Source organism: Oryza sativa, chromosome 10 (genome assembly GCF_034140825.1).
Source record: "Oryza sativa Japonica Group chromosome 10, ASM3414082v1".
NCBI classification, from domain to species: domain Eukaryota; kingdom Viridiplantae; phylum Streptophyta; class Magnoliopsida; order Poales; family Poaceae; genus Oryza; species Oryza sativa.
The window spans coordinates 19,388,661-19,415,188 of NC_089044.1; the positions used below are offsets into that span (position 1 = coordinate 19,388,661).

Here is a 26,528-nt window from a genome sequence, read left to right on the forward strand (position 1 = left end):
TGCATCAGATGCGCCCATCGCTTGAAGGAGAGACGCCGAGACGATACCTACTCCCCGGCGCGTCCGTACGTGGGTGCGTGACGTGGCGGTGACCTGTCATGTGGGCCCCACTCCCCCCGCGATAGAGATGAACACGAACTCACGCACGCATCGTCGCGGCGGCGAGACGTGCCACCGCTTCGCCCCGCGCGCATGCACACGTGTCGCGCGCGCGCGCCCGGCTCCGCCACGTTATAAGCTCACCGCGACGCGGCCATGGCCGACGAGATCCAGCTGCTTCACACCCCCAACTGTACTGCGCACTTGGTGATCGAGACGAGGCTAGCTAGGATAAGGCGCGGCTTCGGCGGCGGCGGCGGTGGGCGGACCGGACGGCGGCGAGAGTTGGTGAGTAGTGAGAGTGAGTGATCGGTGTGGAGATGAGCACGGCGGCGGCGAGGCCAGGGCGGCGGTTCACGGTGGGGCGGAGCGAGGACGCGACGCACCCGGACACCATCCGCGCCGCCATCTCCGAGTTCCTCGCCACCGCCATCTTCGTCTTCGCCGCCGAGGGCTCCATCCTCTCCCTCGGTACGCACTACATACACACTCGTTTCTTGATAATTTCTTCCATCCATGGCAGCCGCGGCGGCGCGCGGGAGTGACATGTGGCATGGCGATGTGTGTGTGCAGGGAAGCTGTACCAGGACATGAGCACGCCGGGAGGGCTGGTGGCGGTGTCGCTGGCGCACGCGCTGGCGCTGGCGGTGGCGGTGGCGGTGGCCGTCAACATCTCCGGCGGCCACGTCAACCCGGCCATCACCTTCGGCGCGCTCCTCGGCGGCCGCCTCTCCCTCATCCGCGCCCTCTTCTACTGGCTCGCCCAGCTCCTCGGCGCCGTCGTCGCCACCCTCCTCCTCCGCCTCACCACCGGCGGCATGGTACGTACATATACCTTGATGTCTCTCTCTAGCTAAGCTTCCTCTCTGATACCTTCTCGTCGCCGTCGCCGGCGACGTCGTGCAGCGGCCGCCGGGGTTCGCACTGGCGTCGGGGGTGGGGGACTGGCACGCGGTGCTGCTGGAGGCGACGATGACGTTCGGGCTCATGTACGCGTACTACGCGACGGTGATCGACCCGAAGCGCGGGCACGTCGGGACCATCGCGCCGCTCGCCGTCGGCTTCCTCCTCGGCGCCAACATGCTCGCCGGGGGCCCGTTCGACGGCGCCGGGATGAACCCGGCGAGGGTGTTCGGCCCGGCGCTCGTCGGCTGGCGCTGGAGGCACCACTGGGTGTACTGGCTCGGCCCCTTCGTCGGCGCCGGCCTCGCCGGGCTTCTCTACGAGTACCTCGTCATCCCGTCAGCCGACGCCGCCCCGCACGGCGGCGCGCACCAGCCGCTGGCGCCGGAGGACTACTAGACCCGCCGCCGGCGACCTCCAGCTACAATATCTATTAGCTATGTGTGTGTGGTTGTTTGTGAGTGTGATTAAGTGGTTAATAAGGGGTGGTGTGTTTGCTTGCCCCAGTGCTGGGATGGACGGTCCAGATCAGCTCATGTACATTTGTTGGTTGGTTACTCGGATGATGATCCGTATGAACAGTGAGCTACCAGTGTGTAATGATAAATAATTAAGTTTCCATTATAAAGTGAAATCCAGCCCAATACAAATGTAGAATGCACGCATCATGGACCTTGGCCTGTTTGCTTTCTTAGGGGGAATAAGGCTGTGTTTGATAACAGTTGTTCCCAACTCCCCTTTTATTTTCCGCGCGCACTTTTCAAACAACTACTAAATGGCGTGTTTTCGAGCTTTTTAAACTACTAAACGGCGTATTTTTTTTAATAAAAAGTTTATATATAAAAGTTGCTTAAAAATTATATTGATCTAATTTTTTTAAAAAATAACTAATATTTAATTAATCACGTGTTAATAGACTGCTTCGTTTTCATTGCGTGGGTGATGGGTTCTTCACTTTAGAAGAGGTGCATAACAATTTCTGAAGGAACTGCAAAGGCTTTTTTTTCTTCCTTTCAATTTTCATACGAGAGTTTCTGCTATTTCATATGCCTTAATTTCATGACAAAAACATATACAAGTAGAAGTAACTTTATTTCAAGTTTGTTCTTGATGCTAGTGTAGTTACAAAGTTAGTATCGTATCGTCAGTCATTAGCTAAATTTTGGCCAATGCATCACTTCACTGAATTCGTTCAGTTTAGGAGTGAGGAGGCTACACGCCTACGCAGATTGATTTTGCAGATAAAGAGACAGGCCAAATGAGTTACACAGGATGGATGAACAGAACTAGCTAATGTTTCCAGCATGTCACTATCTTTGCAGCAAGGGCTTTAAAGAATCTTTACACATTATTTTTCCAACATACATCACAGGAGGGCGAGCTTAGTTGCCCTGCCCAAAAGTCATATAGTAAGAGTGGAAACAAGAAAAGAAGGCAAAAGACATGTACAGGTAAAACGTCAATCTCCTTTTCTTCCAGGAAAATGCAGCAGCTGCTTTGACACTGTCCTGAGCGGCTCAACTCTATCCAATCTGTCGCGAACCCAAGGGACTTGGATCGGTGTAGGGGGTCAGTAGTACTTGGAAAAATATTTGGCAACCCATGGAGCGAGCTGAGTATTCTCTGGTTCCCTTCTGTTCTTGTTGTAGTAGTCAGACCATAGAGCTGGATATATTTCAGGATTGAAACCATCGCGGTATATGCAGAAGGGCAGCCAACCGTCTCCTCCGTTCATCCTTCGCTTCCTTTCTCGGGGGTACGCCAAAGGCGCTTGAACATACCTAAGGTCAGAAGATGTATCCAGTCAGAATAAGGATTGCTAATTTCATACATTGTATCAGAGAGTGCATCTATTGTTATACCTGATTTCATCAACCACAGAATCCCAACAGAAATGTGTATGCCCAAAAACATGGCAAGCGGCTCCATGTTTAGTGTTGTCATGTATAGTTCTCAGCCTCCTCTCCAAAAAATCTGATCCGATGACCTTTGGGAGGTTTGGATAATAAAGCATCCGCTTCTCTGGACATAGTTCCTGTCTGCAGAGTTGAAAAGAAGGCATTACTATGGTATTACAAGACTTGCTGCTAGCGCGATCAGATATCCCAGACATCACAGAGCTCAGTGAGAATTTGTGAGGAGACTATCAAGTTTCATCATACACCCAGTGTATGGTACTTCCTCCGTTTCATATTATAAGACTTTCTAGCATTGTCCACATTCATATATATATTAATGAATCTAGACACATATGTGTGTCAAGATTCATTAACATCTATATGAATATGGGCAATGCTAGAAAGTCTTATAACCTGAAACGGAGGTAGTACTATGGTAGCCATCAAAGAAACAATATCCTCAAATTATTACGAAGGAGAACTTTTGGTGATGTGGGATCCTAGATAGAACTAGAGGAGGCACTTGCACTCACCTTGGTACAAAGTGTGAAAATGTTAGTATCTGTTTGCTGCTCTTTTTTACTTCTTCAATTGCATCTTGATTTCTGTCATTCAATTTGTCAAAGTAGAGAGCAAGAGCTTCATCTTCATTTGCCAGGTCTGGAGGCCATTGACAAGCATGGAAATCTTTACAAGCCTGATCATTCAAACCAGTAACATAATATCAATGTAAGTTAGTGCCCATGGAAAGAAGACCCGTATTAACATATCCAATTTCACAAATCAAAACAAAACAGAACAAAACGTTGGCCAAGCTGCTTGCAAAAATGAAATTCAGATGGTAGCTAAACACTGAAAGCAAGGTATCAATCTAATGATTGTTTTGTCACCCAGGTCACAGCATGGTTTTGGATCAGGTTACATATGAATAACACTTGAAGGGATATCATATTGACAGCATGGAATTCCAGAAATCTTAATCAATGCTAATTGACACTCCTAGTGGTTGCACTATAACAGTGAATAGCATATCAGGCCATTGGGGGAAAAGAAAGTTACCATCTCTAAGGAAGGGACGCGAACACTGTTAACATCCTTTTCCTTGTCAAAGCTCTGGAAGACAATTAAGCAAAATGAGCAAACAGGATATTCCTATTAAACACGGTGCATTACAGTCTGGCTGGAAAATTAGCAACCTTGTGATACCATGAGAACAATGGTATGATCCCCAAGTCACCTATTATTCTTGGGCCTGTATCCACACCCAGCTCACTACACGCATCAAGCAATGCAGTCAGTTTCTCCAGCGAATCCATCTGGAAGAAATAACTTGAGTAACTGAGACAGCCCAAGCAATGTACAAAAGAAAGATTAATGCTGCAGTCAAAAGGAAAATAAATAAATAAATTCACTGTTATACTAGCTATGATCCAACAGTAGAGTTCTCATTTCATAGTTTGTGCTGTTCGTCATGCTTTGCGGCATGTATAACAGCTAGAATAGCTATCAAACAGCTTCCCCATGTCGCAACTAATGTGTTAATAATGTCCATTACTTATGTACAAACGGGTCACCCTTTGTCATGAAGCAAGAACCAGTACTATCAACATGTCATCAAATTCACAACTGAAATACAGCTTAGCTGGACAATACTGCCAGAAAGAAGTGACAAGATTCAGAATGACATCAATAAACTGGGTACTACATCTAAGATTTCTTGTATCAGCTTATGCAACTTACTAGTACTACATAAAGGGAAGCACTAAGTAGGCATATGTCATGCCATTCGATCGAATTCACTAACATAACTACTCATGTAGCTTTAATAAATAACGGTAGTACATATCAATCACTAGGCCAAGGCATTTCGTCAAACACCTTGCTTGCAGCGAAAGCCGAGACGGACAAGAAAGGGGTGGGAAAGAAAGGAAACGGAAAAGGGGGTGGGGAGAAATCCAACTCACGTAGCGGCCGTTCTCGCGGCGGAGCCAGAGGTCGTGGTTCCCGGGGACGTAGAAGACGGCCCCGAACCGCTCCCTGAGCGCGGCCATGGTGCGCGCGAAGTTGTCCCGCGTCTCCGCCACGTCGCCCGCCACGACGAGCGCGTCGATCCCCACCCCGTCGCCCCCGCCTCCCCCGCCGCCGACGGGGAGCCGCAGCACCCAGTCCATGTTCTCCCGGTAGTCCGTGTGCAGGTCGGACACCACGAACACCCTCGTCGTCGCCGCCGCCCCGCGCAGCCCCGCCCCCGTCGCCACCCTCGGCTGCGGCGCCGCGGCCGCGCAGCACCTCACCTGATGCGCCCCTCCCCCCCTCCCCCTCCCCCCGCCGCACATCCTCCTCCTCCGCCGCCGCCGGTGCTGCGCGTGCGCCGGCGACGCCGGCGTCGGCGCCGCGTCGAGCAGGTGGTGGGAGGACGACGGCGACACGGGCAGATGCGGCGTCATGTCGGGCTCGGTAGCTTCGCAAAAATCTCCTCCACCCTTTTTCTTTTTCCCTTTTTTTTTCCTCCCAATTTTTCTCCTCTCCTCGCCTCGCCGGTGGGTGGTGGTGGTGGAGTCGAAGGGCAATTTCGTAATTTTCACACGACTCGACTCCTCGGCTCGGGTTGGGTTGGGTCGCTGACTGTGATTGTGTGTGGGTGGTGGGGTCGCCTTTTATACTGCCGCGAGATAAGCATTAAAAGTTTTTTTTTTGGGGGAGTTTTTTTTCTGGTTGGTGGGGGGTGTGAAAGGTGGGCCCACATGGCAGGAGTGGCGTGTGGGGGCCGCCTGTGGGATTAGCTAAGCGAGAGCTGGTCATTAGCGGCGTGTGATGATGATTATGTTTTTTGGGTTAATCACTAATCATTGGCGGCCTCTGGCACGGGATTAGTGGACTATTGGTACTATTATTTTTGGGCGTTTCCTGCACGGAATTAGTTAGGCTAATGGAAAATGTAAGAGAGTGTAACGACTAGGTCAGATCTTATTTTTTTATAAGATGTTCAAATAGACTTTGTAGAATGATTATATGATTCAACAAGGTTTTATAAGATGTGTTAATGGACTTTCTAAATAATTATATGCAGTTCAATGAAGGTGTCGCGAGTAGATTAGTGTATTGTGGAACCCGGTGTCGTGTCGGCGGCAGCATCGTGTCCCAACACCCAACACCTCAGAAGGAATCAACGAAAAGAGAGGTTGGTGTTCAGAGCCAATAATCACTCATGAGCACATTTTTTCTTCCGAAACTTCCGACCACAAATTTAAAAATTAAATACCAGGAACAAATACAATTCCTCTCCTTCTAAATGCCCTCGTCGTCTACTTTTGATCCTGTTCGGTGCAGCTTGCTGCAGCAGCAGCTACAACATAGAAGCAATATAGTCACTGTAGCAGCTACAACTGCGCAGCTGCACAAAAGTTGCAACGAACAGACCTTTTATGTTTACAAGTCAATAGTGCATCAAGCAGCAAATATGCTGCTGCAGCCACAACTGGTTTTCCAAACACACCTATCATTGATTTTTACATTACTGTATAAGAGTTTATTCATAAATTATTTTGAACTGCTTATATTTAGAGGTTTTTCATCAGTTTTCCTTATCCGATAGCAGCAGCAGCGTAGCTCTGCGGGCTTCCTACGGACAGCGTCATCGCGGTCCAGGAAAACGGTAGAAATAAATTCCGTTCTATCCGTACGTCGACCTACCACCTACTCGGTCATCAGGATAACGATCAGATCATCAGACCGATCGACGCCTACGCCTACGCGGTCGGAAGCTTCCGGTCGCCGACAAGTGGGTCCCACTGGCGGGCCCCACGTTACCCTTTCGCGCACACGTGTCCCCTATCACGCGTACTCTAGCTTCCAGTGGCTTCGATGGAGGTGCACACGTGGCGCCGCGTCAGTGGCGGGGGATCGCACACGTGGCGCCGCGTCACTGGCTGAGAGCGCCATTAATTCACTCTCGTTCTCTTCTTAACTCGAGCTGATCAGCAGCAGCCAGCCGCCGGCGAGCTGTGCCGTTCTTGATCACCGAGGCGATGGCGGCGGCGGCGGCGGTGCTGCTTGCGGTGGCGTGCGCCGCGGCGGCGATGATCGCCGGCGGCGAGTGCGGGAGGGTGGTGCACGTGGGGGAGGAGCACCGGAGGAGCATGCTCGCCAATGGCCTCGCCACGGCTCCTCCCATGGGGTAAGGAATAATAATCACTCACATCGTCACTAAGCATGCAGTAATTTAGCGTATCTAATTAATCCAATGTTAATTCTAATTGTTAAGCGTAGTTAGCTAGTAATAGTAATGGTTAATCTTTGCTGCTATCCTGTCATGTGAGCAATAGCGCCTTTCTGCTTGTGAGTCTGCATCTTGGTTAATTTAAGCTTCTGAATTTCATGCAGCTGGAACAGCTGGAATCACTTCGCCTGCGACGGCAACGGAGAAGACGTCATCAGGGAGACTGGTAATTTCAGTTATTTTACGTAGGATGTTTTGATTTTGTCCTAAATCAAATTTCTTTTTAAGTTTGGTAAAACATATAGAGAAAATGTAATAATATTTCTATAACAAAAAATTAATTTTGTTAAATCCTTTTTTGCAATATATTTGTTTGGAGTAATAAACTTCTTTTTTTTTTCTGTCCGGCAGTGCCGTTTACAGCTGTACATTTGTACTAGTAGTATCCTACTACCAGCGTGAGCTGATTGACTGAAAGTCTGAAACAGAATAATTGATGAATTAGCCTTTGTTGAATCTTGATTAATTATTTTTCCCTTTTTTTTTCTGAGCAGCTGATGCACTTGTGTCAACCGGGCTTGCAGCTGCTGGCTACAAATACGTCAACATCGGTACGTGCGTCATGCATACGTCATTGCTTCTTGGACTAACCCTTTTTTTCCCTTTTCTTATTATTCTAGGATATTACTTGTCGTCGATGGCTGGAACTTGATTGAGTATAATAAAATCATGTGTTCTTTTTTTAAAAAACTTTTCTGATGATTATTTTTATTGTTATTATAGGATAATATTGTCAATGGCTTGAATTGGAGTATAATAAAATCATATTGTTAATAGAAAAATGATATGATTGTTTTGATATTCTATGATATTGTCGTCAATGGCTTGACCTGACTGAGTATAATAAAATCGTGTTTTTTTATATATATAAAAAAACTTTTCAGATGATTGCTGGGCAGAGCCACAACGTGATTCGAAGGTGTGTGTGATAATGCAGCACTGATAATTTCGATTTCTTCTGGACTGTAGTTGTAATGAACAGAGTTGATGTGATTAAAGGCAGACAAAAAAAAATTTCATCCACAGTACTTAATATTGATGATACTGTCCCAGGGTAATCTTGTGGCCAACAAAAAGACATTCCCCCACGGGATCAAGGCGCTCGCCGATTATGTTCACAGCAAGGGGCTCAAGCTAGGCATTTACTCCGATGCAGGGTAAGAGCCAAGAACATAAAAAAATCAATATTTTGAAAAATAAACTTTGCAAATAGATTACAATAGGTGGTTTAACCAATGCAGTAGAAATAGAAGATGGAGCAAATAATCTGTGGCAAAATATCAATCTGTTTGTTGCTCCAATCTCCATTTTTTGTTTTTTTTAACTGATTCTTGCGTGCAAATTTCTGAAGATTCAAGACGTGTGCGAAGGTTCAGCCGGGGTCTCTCGGCCACGAGGAGCAGGACGCCAAGACATTCGCATCGTGGGTGAGAATGAGCCACTGAATCACACTGAAATGTTCAGAAACATGTCTATTTTTTGGGGTTTTATCTAGGTGTTCAGTGTCTTCTTTTTTCAAGAACCGGTTTAGTGTTAAAGATTTCCTTCTTGATCCATTGGTTCTGTTACACCATTATCGCAGGGAGTGGACTACCTCAAGTATGATAACTGCAACAATGGCGACCTGAAGCCACTGGAGAGGTGATCACTCTTGGTGCTACTACCTGTCTGAACTTTCTGAAGCCGTCGATACTGAATGTCTGAAAAATGACTCGTGAATTTCTCTGACAAGTAGTCCAATGGTAGGTACCCGGAGATGAGCAAGGCTCTGATGATGGCCGGCCGGCCGATCTACTTCTCGCTGTGCGAATGGTAGGTTAGGACAACTCGATGTGTATTAGTTTCTCTGAACCTCTGAATCTGTGATCAGTTTCGTGTTCATCATTTTTTTTTTGGCGAACATGCAAAAAGATTACACATCAGTATATTAGAAAAATCTGTGATCAGTTTCGTGTTCATCATTCGAGCTGTCGTGTTTGTCGGATTGATCAGGGGCGACATGCACCCGGCGAAGTGGGGCGCGGCGTACGGCAACAGCTGGAGAACCACCAACGACATCGCGGACACCTGGGAGAGGTGAACCGCCGTCTTCAACTATTTAAATGACATGCAAGAAACGAGAGGATCAGTGTTCAGAGTTCAGAGTTTTCATATGTGATTGTGTTCGTTCTGTTTCAGCATGGTGTCGAGGGCGGATGAGAACGAGGTGTGGGCGGACTACGCGCGACCTGGCGGCTGGAACGGTCAGTGAATCACTGACGAATCATATTACTGTATCATCAGTTCAATCCATGTCTGAATTTCAAATGCTACAGTTTCGTCTAAACTTAGGCATATAATTTGTGGTTTGTCAGACCCGGACATGCTGGAGGTTGGCAATGGCGGGATGACCAACGACGAGTACATCGTCCATTTCAGCCTCTGGGCCATCTCCAAGGTACTACCAAATGTGACGGATGTCGGATAATGATGGTATTCGTTTCTACTAAAGATGACGATGAAAATAGTGTAAAGAAAAAAAGAAAGTTATCATCGGTTAGCGTATGATTAATTGAGTTTTAATTATTACAAACTCTAAAAATAGATTTATGTAATACTTCAAAACAACTTTTATATAGAAAGGTTTTTAAGACCAAATAGTTTAACAGTTTTAAAAACATGTTTACAAAAACTGAGATAAAATCTATATCGTGACCAGAAAAGAACGGTGATATACTACTCTGCTTTGCATTATTCTGCTCTTGCTGGGTTTGACAGATCGAAATTTTCTCTGAATTGGTCAGGCTCCTCTGATCATCGGGTGCGACGTGAGGCACATGTCGCAGGAGACGTACGACATCCTGGCCAACAAGGAGGTCATCGCCGTCAACCAAGGTACTCTACTCTTCCTGCTGCCGCGAGCTTCAGGAATTCAGAGAGTTTTCATGGCGCTTGTCGGATTGATCTTTTTGGGAATTCAGATGCTCTGGGCATCCAGGGGAAGAAGGTGAGGATGGAGGGCAGCAGCGAGGTGTGGGCGGCGCCGCTGTCGGGTTACAGGACGGCGGTGCTGCTGCTGAACCGGCACGCGGCGGAGGCGGCGGCGATCACCGCGCACTGGGACGACGTCGGCCTCCCCGCCGGCACCGCCGTCGAGGCCAGGGACCTGTGGCGGCACGCGACGGTGGCCGGCGCCGGCGGCGAGTTGACGGAGAAGATCACCCTCGACGTGGCGCCGCACTCGTGCAGGATGCTCCTGCTCAAGCCCCTCATCTCGTCCCGGGCCAACTGAGACGAGCGAGCGAGCGAGCGAGCTCGCCGCCGGCGAGCAGGGCTCTCCGGGCGTCCTCGCCGTGACATTTTTTTTTTGATAATGGAATAAATATCCCTGCCTTTGCTCATTAGAGCTACAGCCAATTATTACAAGGAATCACACAAACAACGAGTAAAGTTCAAATAAAATTAAACACACCCAACGATAAAAAAACCAAGCCAAGAAAAGGAGCACACATTTATTCAAGTCTATTTGTGAATCTCATTCAAGTCTATTTGTGAATCTCCATCCATGGTTCGCAAATATTTGCATAACCGTCGTCTCCAGTTTACGGCATACAACCTTCATAAACTCTCCATCATCTTTACACTTTTGCAGCTTTGCCCAAAACCGGAGCCAATATGTTGCCTTGAATATTACCTGTATATATGAGATAGATGGTGATTTATCAAAAACTATATCATTCCTACTCAACCACAGAGCCCAACAAATGGTAGATGCTCCAACAAGTATGAGTTTACTCATCTTCTTGTGAACCCCAAAAAGCCAACCATCAAACATATTAGATATGGTACCAGGGAGGTTTAAACCAAAAGAAAACTGTACTACTCTCCAAACAAATTTTGCAAAATGACAGTCAAGAAAAAGATGTTGAATGATCTCATTTTTCATACAGAAACAACATCTTAAACTGCCATTCCAATTCTGTCTTGCCAAATTGTCCTTAGTTAGCACCACCCCTTTAAGCAAGTACCACATAAAGATCTTAATCTTAAGTGGCATCTTAAGCTTCCAAACAATCTTATTTCTCTCAATATAACCATTATTAATTAGAGCAAGATACATTGACTTAACAGAAAATCTAACATTCTGATGATAATTCCATCTAAAACAATCAGAGGATTGGTTTAATTGAATATGTATAATGGAAGCACACAAATCATGCCAATATATAAGATTCTGACCAAATAAGGATCTCCTGAAGGAAACATTAAGTGGAACAGAACTCATAACATTAGCAATAGTAGAACTTTTCCTTCGGACAATAGAGTATAAAGATGGATATTTATCTTTAAACGCCAAGTTTCCTAGCCATTTATCTTCCCAGAACCTTATTTGATTCCCATCATTCACAATCCAAGAACCCATATGTAAGACAGTATATTTGACATTCATTAGACCTGGCCAAAATTGAGAATCACCCTCGCCGTGACATTTATATGTGCATCTTTTTTGGCCGCATTTTCCTGCAATAAAACGCAACCGGTGTATTGTTTTTTTTCCCCTAGACTATCTAAAAAAACTGCCACAACAAAAACTTTTAAATCTAACTATAGTACAACTTTAATATAATTTCAATATATCTATACTATAATTATAATAACTCATATATAAGTATTAAAAATAACTTATATAAATATTACTCACTCCATCCTAAAATATAAGACACAACCACTTCTAGCATAAAGACCAAGAAAGAATTTAATCACCTCCTTGATTGAATCACATCCATACATACGAGCAATGTGATTAGGAGACTTAATGGTACATGAATTAAAATAAACCAAATTTAAAGAACCAAGAGATGATAATTAATATATGCATGTATGCATGCCTTATATTATGAGACATAGAAGAAAAGTGGTTATGTCTTATATTCTGGGATGGAGTAAGTACATGTACCCCTTAAGAAAAAAAAGATATGGATGGAACATTACATAGGACAACGAATCTAAACGTGCTCATGTCCAGATTTGTTGTCTGTCGGTGACATGGGATCAGGAGTATCATGACTAGAGGTTTGAGGCAGACACAATCGCACACGTGGCCTGGCACCTCCGAGGGACGTCGGGCCCGAGGGTGATGTGTTCGCCCTCCTCTTAGTCCCCCCCGAGGGGGTCGGGCCGCACCCGCCTCGGCCCCGAGGGCCGAGGCGCCCCGACCCCTCGTGGGTCTTTGCTCTGCGTATATGGGTTAGGTGAGCACAGTGGGGCTCACCTAACCACATTTATTGCGGTTTGGCTGAGCGTGTCACGCCGCATGTAACGCAATGCAGTGCACTAGTTTATCCGGTCAGTGACCAGTCACAGACCGGTCAGATCGCGGGTTAGGTGGCGACAGGCGATCTGACACACGCCTCGCCCCATCCCGTCAGGACGAGGGCTTCTAGGCGCTCGTCCCCAGCTGGAGCTAGCGTGTTACCTCCCAGAGATGGCACGTTAGTCCTGGTCAGATATATGCCAGGCTTCATCCTAACCATTGCAGGCAAGATGTTGTGTGAAGAAGGGCGAACATGTAGATTGCTAAGCTGACACGTGGTGGACAAGAATGACCGACGTGACTGGTCTGACACCGGTCATGTCGTCAGCAGACAGCCACGATTCCACGTCGCACCTGCTCCCGGCGAAAGTGGAGGTAGTTGTGGCCCGTCTCATCAGAAGGTGACTCGGACGGCAACTATACAAATCTCCGTCCATTTATGAAAAGGTGGGGTAAGTCCCCACAAAAAAAGAGAGAAATGGTGCATGTGGTATCCCCTTAAGATATAAAAGGAGGACCTTGCCCACTGAGATGGGGACTGGACTTTTCCAGATTGGGAACCCAGAACAAGGGAGAGGCTGGCTCATACCTTGTAGCTCCTTCATACGCAGATCACCCAAAACACAGGAGTAGGGTATTACGCTTCTCAGCGGCCCGAACCTGTATACATCGCCCGTGTCTTGTGTGTTTCCGGTCTAGCGAACCTTCCACATACAGAGAGCTTAGAATCTCACCCTGAGTCCCCGGCCGAACCGGCAAAGGGGGGCCTGCGCAGTCTCCCGGTGAGGAGCCTCACGCTCCGTCATTGTCCATGCTTAGATTTTTTTTTTACGGAGCCACGGATGTAGTAGTTATAGTTAGACTAACATGTAATTACACTACAATTGTACTGTCGACCTTTGAGGTCACAACTATAGTATTTGCATGGTATGGGGATTGTCGGTACCAGGGTGTATACGAGATTAAGGTAAAAGAAATGGAGACAAGAATTTTTATACAGGTTCGTGCCCCCTTATATGATAGGTAATAGCTCTACTCCTGTTGGTCGAAGTCGGTGCTGCTCTTTATTCATCAAAGATTTAAATCCATGTTGACTGGTTCCACCACAAGAAACCCATCCAGTTAAACTATACTCACTTTGCAATTGTGGGAATATACCTGTGTATTGTTACCTGAAGAAAATGTGTGTAGTTTAACAAATCGTAAAAATTAATCTTATTATTTTTGTGAGAGCGTGTATTATTTTTTATTTACAAATTGTATTTGAGGTCAAATATTAATAAGTAGACATGAAAAAAAATAAAAAAAGATTAGACAGTGAGGAAAAAAAATAAAAAAGTAAAAAAAAAGAGCGGACAGGGACAAAGAAAAAAAGAGCAGAGGGGACAGGTTGAGAATTTTTTTATTATTTAAACATTTTTAATAAATAGATGCAACGTGTAAAATAAAATTATAAAAAATATTAGATGATTAGGATTTAGTTTTTCATGATATAAGCCCTTCAAGAAAAATATATTCTTTAGAAATAAAAAAAGTTGTAAAAAATGAAAAAAAAATGCCCATTAGCCGTGACTTTTCTGCCTCAAGTGAGCGAACCATGAGTCCACGATGGCGACCACCCAGAGCAACAGCGATGACATCACAACACAGCCATGAGCGACGTATTCATGTCGTCCATGTCTTCGGTGAGCCCCGGTGAGGCGGTGACAGTGGAGATCCACGACCGAAGCGAAGCCGGCCAGCTCGTGTTGTATGACGCACTGGTCTAAGCGAGAGATGTGAGGGCGGCTTGGTGGAGCGATGACGGCGAAGCTTCCGTGCGGAGTTAGCTGATGCCACGGTGTAAGAGAGGGAGGTGGGAGACCCGCCCCGCTTGTGGGGGAGACGGGAGCCAGATACGCCGGTACGGACGACGTGTGCGGCGTGGTGGAGGCGGCGGCGACTAAGGCATGCGCTCTGATGGCGAGGGGGCTTCTCGTGATGTTGTGCGTGGCGCGTCTCGACGACGAGGACATGGGGGCCGGAGGCGGCGTGGAGCAGGTGGCGGCCACCGCACGCCGATGAGGTCAGCCACCTCATGGTGCGCGAGAGCATGCACGGCGTGGTCGGAAATTCGGTAGGGGATCAATGCCCAGTGCCGAGGCAAAGTACCAGATGATTGATCGATTTCATTGGATTGCAATCTCATGGTTCCCTTCCAGCGGATTTTATCGTGGTTATTTGTCCGATTCAGGGTCCAGATCCAATCCATCCTTGCTTTTCCCTTCGTTTTAGTAGCCCCTTGGCTGGTTGTGTCGCTCGAATTGGATTGCGAGAAAGGAACGACGGATGAACGCCAACACAAATGTGCATACGGCCGAAAAACGGATTTACGGACGAAAGAATTAGGTGACAAACGAAAAATTACTAATTTAAGTAGTTAAGATAAGATATACCATTTTTATAAATAAAGTACTAAGTTATAAGTGGTTTTTTTAAAGGGCATTTGTAAATTTGCCACCGTTTTTTTCAATTTTTCAAGGATGCCACTCGAATGATAATTCTAGTGGTATTTTTGCAAGTTTCTATTGCCATTTTTACGGTAACGATTCAAAAAAATTGTAAATTTACCATTGTCCTTTTTTTAACCGCTCGGAGAGAGCGGAGAGAGTGCCGCGCACCTCGATTCTTCCACCGATCCTTAACTCCACATTTTTATTCCCGAGCTCTCTCTTCCTCTCAGTCTTTCTCTCAATCACCGTTCATCCTTCTCTCCTTTATGTTCTCTTTTTCTTCTTCTCTCCTCCACATACGCCCTCACTTCCGGTGGGAGGGGAGGCGGCGGACAGGGGCGGTGCCCTCCCCTCCGCCAGATCCAGCGATAGGGGAGCCGACGGCGTCCCTGCGACGGCGGTGGCGGTTTGGCGATGACAACAGCACCCTTCCCTTCGATCTAGCTGCATGGGAATTTTTGGATATATTTGTGTGTATATGCTTCAGTTTTCCCTGTCTCGATTCTCGGGATGGAAAGGAACAACAGGGATTTTTTTTTGGACCGATGAAAAATTAGCCGAGGTGACGATGGAAAAATTACGAATCTTTTAATTGGTTATTAAGATTAAGATTAGTTCAGGTTAAGACTAGAAAAATGATCATGCGTTACAATAGGTGAATACAATCTAAAAGAATTGGACAAAATTGAAGGATTAGCAATGCATATACGTGTATATATAGCTATTGCTTACCATAGTCTGCTGTAACTACCGATCCATCACCTAATGAACTACGGAACATGTGGGTATGGCCGGTGAATATTTTTTTTAAACAGGCTGCCTAGTAAATTAACGGTCGATGAATATAATTGCAATGAAAAATTAACGTCATTCTAACATGTTAGTTTTGAAGTTATGGACCGTAGTTTTTTCGTGCAGTAGCGTGTGTGCTTGCATTGCATGGATTAATATGGATCATGTCGTAGAAAATATTGTTATGGCAGGCTATTGATTTGTAGGAGGCACGTAGCTTTTCCCAACCCCTCTTTCTCGTTTTTCGCGCGCGTACGCTTTTTTAAATGGTGTGTTTTTTTAAAAAAGTTTCTATACAAAAGTTGCTTTAAAAAATCAAATTAATCTATTTTTGAAAAAGAAATAGCAAATACTTAATTAATCACGCGCTAATAAACCGTTCCGTTTTTCACAATCACTGTTCTGGATGGGAACTTCTCCTAGCGAACACAGCCAGTCAGTAGCGATGACTCAAGACTATACTAAGGTAAGAGCTGAAATAGACATGATAAATTGACAATGTGTGGAAGGGTAACAGCTGATTTATTAGTGATGTACGAGCACAAAAATCAAGAATAAAATATTTTTCCAAAATTGAAAGAGAAGATGTGGAGAAAAAAAAACATACTGAAAATCATCAAAGGATAAATTTCAACTCAGCTAGTGTTCATCACATAATGTGGGCCATGATCGGTCAATGTAACCCGCCGGCCCGGGTGGGGATGGTGGAAAAAGGGCCTGCCAGACCAGGGAGAAGCAAGACACTCACTTCATGTATTGGAACCGGAGAATAGGGATGCAAACGGAGTGGACAAGCGGGGTTTTTCAGCCTGCTTATTTTATTTATAGTTTATTTTTTCTTCTAAATTTTATACTATCATGTGGAAAATGAACTAGGAAGCGGGTTTTTATACGGGTAGCAGGACTATCCACTTGCATCTCTACCAGAGAACACACAACGCGTGTGCGGGCGTACAAAACCGATATTGTAACGAAGTAGAGAACGTACGGAAATCTTGAGCAAAAACATCTTTAATTTCTAATAGTAGAGATTAAGATAAGATATACAATGTTCTAGATTTATTTCACCCAAGGACAGTGCAGATCCGCCGCTCGGCTATCCCGTATGGTCACTCGGGCTCGTTGGTGATTACGACGTTGTATATCTATGCTGTTGAAGGATTGAAGATCAAAGTTTTGCAAACAAATATTACCATCATATTTAAATATATGATATTTTTTACTTTATTCGATATTCGTTGAGAAACTTTGGCAACTATTTTTTCTATATTATAATAATAATTCTAACAAAATTAATTATAATATTGTAAAAGTAATTGTGGATAAAAAAATTGCTAAGCACACTAGTCGTGTGCATTGATTTTTTTGACATTTTATAATTTTTGATGTTTTTTTATTTCTTCTTTAATTTGTAACATGTTTAATTATTAAATAATTTGTAACCAGGATGGGCTTCGTGCAACTTCACTCTCGCACCACAGATCCGGGATCAAGGGGAGATTTTCATGAGGAAAACTATTGGTGGCCATTGGGGCATGGTTAAGACTGGGGATAGTGCATGATGTTTCGCATACGCTATACCAGACGGATCTCAGCTAGATTGACACCACCAACACCAATGACAGACAGTCACAGACTCCAGATAACTATTTGGAATCCGCAATTCGACAGAGCCACCTGGATACCTGCAAAGAGATCATCACTCAATGATTATGAGGACAAAATTCATGTTTGTGTCCTGTAAAAATTCAGTCTGCGTAAGCCATACCCAGTGAGACCTGACAGTCTTCGGTAATCCTCACGTCCATGGATCTGCTCCGCAGCCTGAAAAGAATGAAATTTAAATCTATTAAGCACTGAAGAGAACAAAAACATACATTCAGATGCATCAGAGAGGCATCAGGTGTACCAGGAAACAAGGAAATAAAAAATGAGAAAAGATCAACACCCAACTAAGAAAACTGGTAAGCAACAGTAGCAGAGAACAGCTGAATAACTGAATCTAGGGTTTGCAACAACATGGTAACAATTGAATAGTGTTACCAATGATAGATATTAGAGTGGGCACAAGACAGAAGGATATATTTGGACCACCATGACATATTCTAGAATATTTTTGTCCTTTTTTCAGACGTCTGAACCATCATGGAAGAAAATAGACATAATGCAACAGTCATATATATGGTTTCATGTTTCTAATGGAAACATATCAGGCGAGGGCCATTTGCAAAGAAGAGGCAAGCTAACGCATTGGAAATGTACCTCAGTATAATCATAAGCATTGGAATTTCCAGCTCTGGTGATTCCTAATTGTTGCACATTACTATTCCCAGCTCTCGAGAGGCCTAATTGTAGTGTACCCTACTAGAGTACCTATCAGTAGGTACTTGGTCAAGATAAGAACGGCGGGACATATAATCGGCACCAGGACTAATAGATGAGGGCAGTTCTCTACTAGGCAAGCGAGTAGTTGCTGCATATCTGTCGTATGAAGCAGATGGTGACTTTGCTACTTCCACTACGGTACTCTCTTTTAGAGAAGTACTCTACAGGATACACGGTGTAAGGATCACGAGGCCCATCATTGTTCAACCGTCCGTATGATGTATCATTGGCAGGTCTTCTATATGGTGGATCATTGGAAGGTCTTCCATATTGTGGATATTGGTCTTCCATATGGTGGATCAATGGCAGGTCTTCCATATGGTGGATCATTAGCAGGCCCTCCATATGGGGGACTATTGGCAGATCGTCCATATAGCATGAATTCCCTGTTAGGCAAGATGTCAACAGGAGGACCATCAAAAGGGGCAAAAGGTGTCGGATTATTGGAAGAACTTCCATCTCTGAGTGTCCTAGTTCAAAGCCTCGAAGCAATCTCTGTCAGGGCTCCTCTTGCAATAGCTGGAAGCCCAGCAACCTGAAAGCTTGGAACAAATGTAAAAGCACAATGAAATGTTAACAAGTAAAAGCTGCAGTTATAAAAGTAATATATGGATCTCTGGTGTAGGTATGGCCAAATAAATTACCTGCACAAGCTCCTCATCAAAAGACAGGTACTTAGGTTTATCTGCTTTTGAGTAGACTGGGATTTCAGCCCCCAGTCCATCTTCTCATTTCAGTAATTACCTTTCCACCTTCCCCAAGAATACAACCAACTTTGTTTGATGGTACAACAAGCCGTGTTGTCAACTGGTGGTTCTCAGCAAGTGTACTTACTTTACTATGGAGCAAAATAAGCGCCTCAATTGTTGGAGACACTGGATCATCTGGAATCTGGAAAGAATATGTAGGAAGATATAAAATTGTAAAGACTCGTGATAAAAATGGCAAGGCAATGACAATTGGAATAATCATCTGCATATTACCTCCTGAGATGAAACAACAATTAACCTTTCTTCAGAAGCATTTTTGCCAACTTCTTTAACCTGAACGCAAGCACCTGTCTGCACCTAAAATATTGGATGCAGGTTCAAATTGAATGAACAGGTTTTATAAAATTTAGAAGCGCAGAAATGCAGCATGCCACACACCACATAACTTTTATTCAGGAAATAGGATTTAGTTCTGTATTTATTCCAGAAAAGAATGTCTTCCATGTAATCGGAAAATAAGCTAATGGAATAAGTTCTTTGACAAAATCCATTTCACACTGGAAGGTAGGTCTCAGCCATGATCAAGTGCCACAATATCTTGAAAGAAATTAAGGGAGGTAGCAGCGAAGAATCAAGAGAGTGCTTAAGGTGAAAAAGAAAGGAAAGGAGAAGTGATCCGTACCATAAATTGATCAGTTCGGAGCAGTTGGCCTTGATGCAGCGGAGTCCACTACGGACGGGAGGCCTTGATCTTGCCCTCCACTGAGTATGCCTTGTAGCTCACCACGCGCCGTCCCCTCCTCTCTGGGTCACTGACATACCTCGCTATTTTCACTGTTCTATCATACAATTGGTTTGGAGAAGGGATAGACAGTGATCCCACATGTCAGAATTTTGAGAGTTGGTGGTGTGGGGTGGTGGCAGATTCACCACTCACCACCACCACTACTCCTTTTAAAGTAGTATAGATTTACAGCTATTATCTGTGGGTAGCCAAAAGATTATAGAGACAAAGAAATCATGCTGTCATCCTTTATTCCATGTTTAAGAATGGGACAGTTCATGAGACTGAATGTCCCAGGATTAAGCTCAAAACCCGTGGAGCACAGGTTGTGAAACATCTTTGGAACGCTTCATGAGCACAACAGTATTTTACAAAATTGTTCTAGAATAATAATGTATGTGGTGTTATCCATCTCACTCCTTGCTGCCTCACACAGGTAAATAGAAACATCATTCCATCAGATATTTCATGATTAGTATATGTGCATATTAATACGTTGAGATAAGATAATCAGATCGAAACCATTTTATACAATCCAATCTTGTTCCTGAATAAAAGTTGTGTGGTGTGTGGCATGCTGCATTTCTGCGCTTCTAAATTTTATAAAACCTGTTCATTCAATTTGAACCTGCATCCAATATTTTAATTGCAGACAGGTGCTTGCGTTCAGGTTAAAGAAGTTGGCAAAAATGCTTATGAAGAAAGGTTAATTGTTGTTTCATCTCAGGAGGTATGCAGCCGAGCTCGGTCATTCTGCGGAGCACTATGTCCATTGCGTCGCTCGTCCTCTTGTCGGCACAGAGGCCCTTGAGCAGAGGTGTGAAGGTGATGGCTTCCACTCTAAATCCCTTCTTAATGACATTGCCCAAGGCCGCGAAACCGAGGTCCAAGCGGCCCGCGCGGCAGCAGCAACCGATGAGAATGCCGTAGGTGCACAAGTCGGGAGTTACCTCGTCGGCGCCGGCTCGGGCCATGCGGTTGTAGCGGGACACGGCGGCCGCGGGGCTGCCACGCGCGACGTCGGCGAGGGAGCGGTTCAAGCCGTAGATCGAGGCGCCCCTTCCACGCCGGAGCAATTCGTCGAACACGTGGCGTGCGTCCTCGGCGCCACCGCCACCGCCCCCCGCGCGGCCCCCTCGCCCTTGGATCGAGCCCTCCGAGCGAAGGGCGCGGGAAGCGGCGCGGCGCGCCATGCCCGCCCTAGTGCGAAGCTCGCCGATCGGCGCCGCCCTGACCTTGTCGCCGGAGAGGGAATTGGGGAAGGAGATGAGGGGCGCCGGCGTGAGTGTGAAGAAAATTGCGTAGGAGACGAAGTCCTCCAAACATCAGAAAGACCGTGCTTTTTCTAGTTGACACGTGTATGAGCACGAATCTTGAAGCAATCGCCATCTACCTCTAGCCCAACTTCCCCCCCTCCCCCTTCTCTCCTCTCCCTAGTCTTCCGGCCTTCCCTGACCAGAGTTCCCCTCTCTCGTTGAGTACACTATGGTCAATTAGTGATGTTTGTTGTGGGTTTTCTTGGTGAATCTCGCATTACTTTTATCTCAAATTCTCAATCACTGGTTTCCAGATTTCATTCACACTTTGTGAGCGTCGAGTACCCAAGTTTGATCTATGATTCAACCTATATGCCAAACAATTAATGATTTGTCTGTCAAAATTATTCATGGGCATGTAAATAAAGGACATACAGCTGAATTAAGTTAAGAAAACTCACAATTTCTTGATACCGTATGCCGTATCGACCAATCTCCACAGCTGGGACTGTAGGTGCTGCCGGCGAGCAGCCATCCAATGCCAGGCTTGGTGTGCAGAAGGGCAGATGTGCGGGGATGGAGAGTGGAGAGGAGTTGGGCCAGAGGTAGGGGATGATTGCTTCAAGATTTGTGCTTATACACGTGTCAACCGGAGAAGCACGGTCCTTCTGATGTTTGAAGGTCTTCCATCCTATGTAATTTTCTTCCGAGGGAGTGGCCGTGAGGTAAGGTTGTGTTATTATACGAAAATAGGGGCTGTCTATATATCTTGTGACAAAGAATCTTATCTCCAATCATTCGAATTTTAGACAACAGGATATGCTTCAAGATTTGTGTAAAGCCCTTAACCTAACTCCTCTCCTCCCCCCGTCTCGCGCGCGCGCGTTTAGATCGCGCCGCCACCATCCTCCTTCTGTCCCTCGCGCAATCCCTCGCCACCACCGCCCCACCGTGTTGTCGCCCGCCTCGCCGGCTGGCCAGAAAGAGTCAACGCCGCCGCGCGAGGCCCCCCGGCAAGACCTCTCCCCCTTCCCCCCCTCTCTTTCTCCTCAAGGCAGCAACGGCGCGGTGCCCCCGTCCTGCCGTCTTCCCGTCTCAACCATCGTCCGCCGCCGACACCAGCCCACCGTCCTCTTCCATCCCCGCAGCTTCGGCGATGCCGCTGCCAGCCGAAGTTCACCGCCCATGGCCATCCCTCTAAGCCCCGAGGAACCCCCTCTCTCTTTCCCCTCCCCCAACCCCCCTCCTACCCTGACCCCAACTCCAAAACCTAATCCGTATGCTCCCTACCGGAGTTGGGGGGTCACCGGCGCCGGAAAATAAAATTCCGAACCCCACAAAAACACAGATCGTTGATCGAGTCAACCTTTTTATCAGTCCGCTCAGCTGAATTATCTCGTCGCCCGGGGAGGAATTAGTTCATCGGTGTCACCGGGGTCAGAATATACTAATCTTGTTTAATTCCTGATGTCATCTTAATTGCTTAAACAATTTACGATTTCATCGGAGGTCATCAGGGTCGGCTGACCCCGATGGTTCTACTGTAGCTCCATCCCTGTTATTGTCTGTTGCACCGCCCTCCCTGCGGACAACACCTCCGCCGACTGCTGTCGCGTGATAATATTGGGCCGTTTTGGTTTGATACCAAAATGTGTTGTACCATTTTTTTTATTTTGAATAGTAAATGTGATGGTTTGGTCTGAGGTTAAATTTTTGGTAATGCACATGCTCGATTTGGTACAATTATAGAACATTCTTCACTATAATTTAAAATTTGGCTCTCAATTAGTTTAAATCCAAACACATTTATTTACAACTCTGCCGTACTAAAATATTAGTAGTGCTGAAACATACCTAGATTTTAGGCCTATCAATATTTTGATTTGATAGGGTACTGAACCAAACAAGCCCATTGATCCACCGGGGGGAAAAGACCCCACCTGAATTAGATTAAAAGAAATATAAGAACTGTACAAGTTTTTTTTTTTTTGAGAGAGATTGGTCGTAGCAGCATTTTCCGATAATAAAACGCATCGGGTGTGTTCACTCATTTGTTCGTGCGCCAATTAGTTCGCTGAATCTGGAACTTTTGGACCAAATGTACGGCCCATATACAGAGATGGGCTTCTCTCTGTCCTTTGCACTGAAGCCCACACGTGCTATATTGTTGAATAAATTTTTTTTAAACTAAACTGGCAGGAGAACTGCCAATTATATTTTCAATAAGCAGGAGTAAAAACCCTAGACGGGTTACAAGAAAAGAAAAAACAACCACCGACTGGCTGAACACACAGCACTCGCCACAACACACTACAACTAAAAACCACTGACGGAGCCCAACATAGGGTGTCGATACCAAATTTGACCAAGAGCAATATAGGAGGTTCCGACTTTGCAATCTGTCATCGTTGCCGAGCTTACCGCCAAGCGACACAGCAGCTCCGACTTTAGAATACAACATCGATACCTAACACGCTGCCATAATGATCAAGCGGCCTCAACATCCCACAATGGACATCAGCCCAAGCTGCCTAAGCGCCACATCCTATTCATGTTCAGCAACAACACCCCTAGAAAGAAACTGTAGTGTGTCATCGTTACCCAGCTTCATTACCACAACGAAGCAGCTCCGACTTCACCTAGCAAAATCAAACAAGGAGCAAAGGTCGCCCGCCGCGAAACAAAAAGTGAAACTAGAAGAGCAAAGGCCTCGTCGAAACCTAGGACTAAAAAGCTTCGAAGCCAATGCAAAGACCAACGATATCCTTGTACGAGAAAGCTTCTCCAAAGCGGTGCCCCAAGAAGGACACGACGTGGTCGCCGCCACCGCTTCATCCGGAAGCCGGAGCAAGGTTTTCACCCGGAGAACGGTAAGGAAAAGAAAGGGGTCAACGCTATAACAACGCCTCCAAGGAGGGGAACGACGCCGAAAGACGCCGCCGTCGTCAAGCCGGCCAACGGCACAGCAGGGCTTTCACCCGCGATACCCCATTCAAATCCACGCAACCTGCACAAGGAACGTCGCAAGCCACATTGACCATTCAGCAATCAGCCTAGGCCACCGCCCACAGATCCGCCCGACCGGCCGACCCTGCCGCCAACTCAAGGAGAAGGGGGAGGGGGGGCAGGCCGAAGGGGGCGGACGCCACGGCGGCTAGGACAGTGTCGCCCCAACCACCGGTGCAGAGCCGCCGATGTGCCCCGCCGCCGACGGCTCCACCGGGCGACGCCTCGCGCCCCGCTTGCGTGTGTCGGCGCGCGCGCCGGCCTCGCGAGCCGTCTCCGCCGCCAGAGAGGGGCGCCCCTCCGCTGCCAGCCATACCTCCTTCGTTCGCGCTGCGCCACAACGCCGGCCGCTTCCGCCGGATCCGGCCTGGGCCAGGCCAGATCCGGTGACAGCAACCGCAGATCCGTCATCGTCTTGCCCGGAGAGCTCGCCGCCGCCACTCCCCGCCGCCGGTTTTCGCCGCCTCCCCCGCGCCAAGAGGGGACGCCACCACAGGAGAAGGCCCCGCCGCCGCCCTCCTAACTCGCCGGCCAACTTTCCGGCGGTGAGCTCCGGCGGCGGCGAGGTGGGGAAAGGGGGAAGAAGGGGGCGGCGGAGCTAGGTTTCGCCCCCCGTGTCGCCTGCGCGTGGGCGACGCGGGGGTTCACGGGTCCCTCCCATTGTTGAATAAATTGATGATGAAATTTTTATAGCAAATGATAGTTTATAATGAAGTTTGTTCGGGTAAAAAAAAAATCTTTCTAACTCAGTCACCGCTGGAGACGATGAACTGTTGCAAAAATCATCCTGAGAGTAGTTAGTTCTCACTAGTTCTCTCCACTGATGCTGTGTGTATTAGTTGCTGTCGATCCACTTGATATATGCTGCAATTAATACGCCAATGCTAACATGCGATACACTGATTAATCGCATGTGTGTGAAATTAGCTCAAGCATGTTACTATACTGTACCATGCTACTGATTAAGCTGAATACCCTGTACGTCACTCTACTAGCTTCTGAAAAAAGAAAAGACAAATGCAGCTCTCCCTACCGAACGGCGTACGTCGTCGCCTAGCTTGTGATCATCAATCAATCAAATGCATTATGTGTTTATGCATGACGCGAAGAAGCATGTGAAGAAGAATTGAGAGCCCAATCGGTTGTACAAAATTTGTAGAGCTGAAGCAAAAATTAAAATTTGAATTTTTATTGATTTTCAAACATTTTTAACGTAATTTCTTTTTAACAATAGTTTTTTTAGGCACTATGAATAAATATATAACAAAATTGTCTATAAATTAATTTTTATTCTCTAATAAACCGTTTTGGCTTATTAGCAAATAAGGGCAACCGACGAGGCTCCTGAATAATGGCGATCGAGTTGTCTGCTAGCTTCAATATTTCTGACATTTTTCAAAACGCACACGTCGTGACTCACGGGGGAGATATTCAGAATCCCACTTTGCAGTTTGCACAGCATCTCTCCATCTTTTAGGCCATCAAAGATTTGATATGTACGTAGAGGACCACCACCCCAATAATCTCAGTGTGCCTCCTGCTCTCCTTTGAGATGACATATGATTTAAACAAAGCAGAGATCAATATTAGGCGAGTTAAAAGGTGGTTAGTGGCTCGTTCCATGTGTCCAGTTAGCAAACTGATTAAGGGGTAGATGGCTACACTAGCTAAAGCTAGCTAATGTGTTCCATAAACAAGACGGGGTTGTTACTTGTTAGTGATCCAACAACCATTTTGAAGACATTAGTCCATGCCCCTGCCTGCCTAATGATCTATCTCATTAATTATTATTCTGTGAGACTGATCAGAGATGATGACACTTGATTATCCTTGCTAGGAACGTTCCTTCCTGCATGTAGGGTGTTGGATATGGATACTTGGATGGATCTTAATTACATGCCGTTCATGCCATGATTATTGCCTGTCACAGGCCAATTAATTGCTATTACTGATGAAGCTTGCAGAGCATGGCAGACAGGTGGATGAACAAGCAAGGGTGCCAATCTTAGTGAGAACCGGCACCTTTTACTTTTAACCTTATCACGTCATGATAATATAGGTGTCGGTTGGAGTTTACAACCGACATCTATAAGGTACTGGTTTTTATCTAGTGGCCGAAACTAATTTTTTGGTGACAGCTGGTAGGAGGGTCTTTAGTGCCGGTTTTTAATTAAAATCGGCATCAATACTCCTCTCTTAGTGGGATTGGGATTTGGCGAGAAATGCTTTATAGGCGCCGATTTTTTTTTCAAACCGGCACATATAAGACCGGTATATATATATATATATATATATATATATATATATATATATATATATATATATATATATAGGTTTTTTTTTCAAACCGGCACATCTAGGTTTTTTTACTAGTGTATGGCTTTCATGATCCCATCTCCTTCAGTTCCCTATCTTGCTGACACTACAACGAGGCCTGGAGCTAGATAGAGTTGGGCATGGAAGGAGATGATGATGATGATGATGATGATAAAGCTTATTAGCCTTTGGACTTTGCAGTTGACGCTTCTGACGCGTACACATACATGGCTCGCATAAGATCGATAAGAACATATGGTCAATTATTGCCAATTAGCCTTGCTTGGTCATGAAGTTAAACGGAGCATTGCTGAT

The 26,528-nt window shown here is 45.9% G+C and overlaps 4 protein-coding genes and 1 pseudogene across 5 annotated transcripts; 2 read left to right on the top strand and 3 right to left on the bottom strand.

The window, feature by feature from the left end:
• The first annotated feature begins 261 nt into the window (after positions 1–261).
• Positions 262–1,667, top strand: LOC4348981 (probable aquaporin TIP3-1). Its single transcript, NM_001404043.1, has 3 exons — positions 262–570; positions 673–920; positions 1,006–1,667. Exons 1-3 carry the CDS (start codon positions 420–422, stop codon positions 1,399–1,401), a joined length of 795 nt encoding a protein of 264 aa, NP_001390972.1. The 5' UTR covers positions 262–419; the 3' UTR covers positions 1,402–1,667.
• A 612-nt stretch (positions 1,668–2,279) lies between these two features.
• On the bottom strand, positions 2,280–5,529 carry LOC4348983 (uncharacterized). Its single transcript, XM_015758668.3, has 6 exons — positions 4,865–5,529; positions 4,097–4,216; positions 3,960–4,013; positions 3,434–3,597; positions 2,865–3,041; positions 2,280–2,783 (listed from the first exon to the last, which is right to left on the bottom strand). The coding sequence occupies exons 1-6, from the start codon at positions 5,345–5,347 to the stop codon at positions 2,573–2,575; spliced, it is 1,209 nt and encodes a 402-aa protein (XP_015614154.1). The 5' UTR covers positions 5,348–5,529; the 3' UTR covers positions 2,280–2,572.
• Positions 5,530–6,870: 1,341 nt separating this feature from the next.
• LOC4348984 (alpha-galactosidase) lies at positions 6,871–11,633 on the top strand. Of its 2 annotated transcripts, XR_010736976.1 has the most exons (14): positions 6,871–7,077; positions 7,284–7,345; positions 7,674–7,730; positions 8,064–8,098; positions 8,233–8,336; positions 8,531–8,606; positions 8,762–8,820; positions 8,926–8,991; positions 9,172–9,255; positions 9,358–9,422; positions 9,534–9,616; positions 9,963–10,053; positions 10,140–10,548; positions 11,461–11,633. XR_010736976.1 is itself a non-coding variant. In XM_015758667.3 (13 exons), exons 1-13 carry the CDS (start codon positions 6,929–6,931, stop codon positions 10,448–10,450), a joined length of 1,242 nt encoding a protein of 413 aa, XP_015614153.1. In that variant the 5' UTR covers positions 6,871–6,928; the 3' UTR covers positions 10,451–10,575. The 2 variants fall into 2 exon arrangements, 1 of the variants encoding a protein (XP_015614153.1); XM_015758667.3 differs by lacking the exon at positions 11,461–11,633 and having other exon boundaries at positions 10,140–10,575.
• Positions 11,634–17,209: 5,576 nt separating this feature from the next.
• On the bottom strand, positions 17,210–19,680 carry LOC4348985 (uncharacterized; annotated as a pseudogene).
• A 179-nt stretch (positions 19,681–19,859) lies between these two features.
• On the bottom strand, positions 19,860–20,952 carry LOC136353635 (protein Rf1, mitochondrial-like). Its single transcript, XM_066304700.1, has one exon. The coding sequence runs from the start codon at positions 20,826–20,828 to the stop codon at positions 20,307–20,309; it is 522 nt and encodes a 173-aa protein (XP_066160797.1). The 5' UTR covers positions 20,829–20,952; the 3' UTR covers positions 19,860–20,306.
• Positions 20,953–26,528: the final 5,576 nt, after the last annotated feature.

Bases quoted from the DNA above. Each gene is read 5' to 3' on its own strand.
- LOC4348981 (NM_001404043.1), top strand. From the start codon at position 420: ATGAGCACGGCGGCGGCGAGGCCAGGGCGGCGGTTCACGGTGGGGCGG. The intron at 571-672 runs GTACGCACTACA...GTGTGTGTGCAG, and splicing joins GGGCTCCATCCTCTCCCTCG to GGAAGCTGTACCAGGACATG. The intron at 921-1,005 runs GTACGTACATAT...GACGTCGTGCAG, and splicing joins GCCTCACCACCGGCGGCATG to CGGCCGCCGGGGTTCGCACT.
- LOC4348984 (XM_015758667.3), top strand. From the start codon at position 6,929: ATGGCGGCGGCGGCGGCGGTGCTGCTTGCGGTGGCGTGCGCCGCGGCG. The intron at 7,078-7,283 runs GTAAGGAATAAT...AATTTCATGCAG, and splicing joins GCCACGGCTCCTCCCATGGG to CTGGAACAGCTGGAATCACT. The intron at 8,099-8,232 runs GTGTGTGTGATA...ATACTGTCCCAG, and splicing joins AGCCACAACGTGATTCGAAG to GGTAATCTTGTGGCCAACAA.
- LOC4348983 (XM_015758668.3), bottom strand. From the start codon at position 5,347: ATGACGCCGCATCTGCCCGTGTCGCCGTCGTCCTCCCACCACCTGCTC. The intron at 4,014-4,096 runs GTTGCTAATTTT...ATTGTCTTCCAG, and splicing joins TGTTCTCATGGTATCACAAG to AGCTTTGACAAGGAAAAGGA. The intron at 3,042-3,433 runs GTGAGTGCAAGT...TCAACTCTGCAG, and splicing joins TTTTCACACTTTGTACCAAG to ACAGGAACTATGTCCAGAGA.
- LOC136353635 (XM_066304700.1), bottom strand. From the start codon at position 20,828: ATGGCGCGCCGCGCCGCTTCCCGCGCCCTTCGCTCGGAGGGCTCGATC.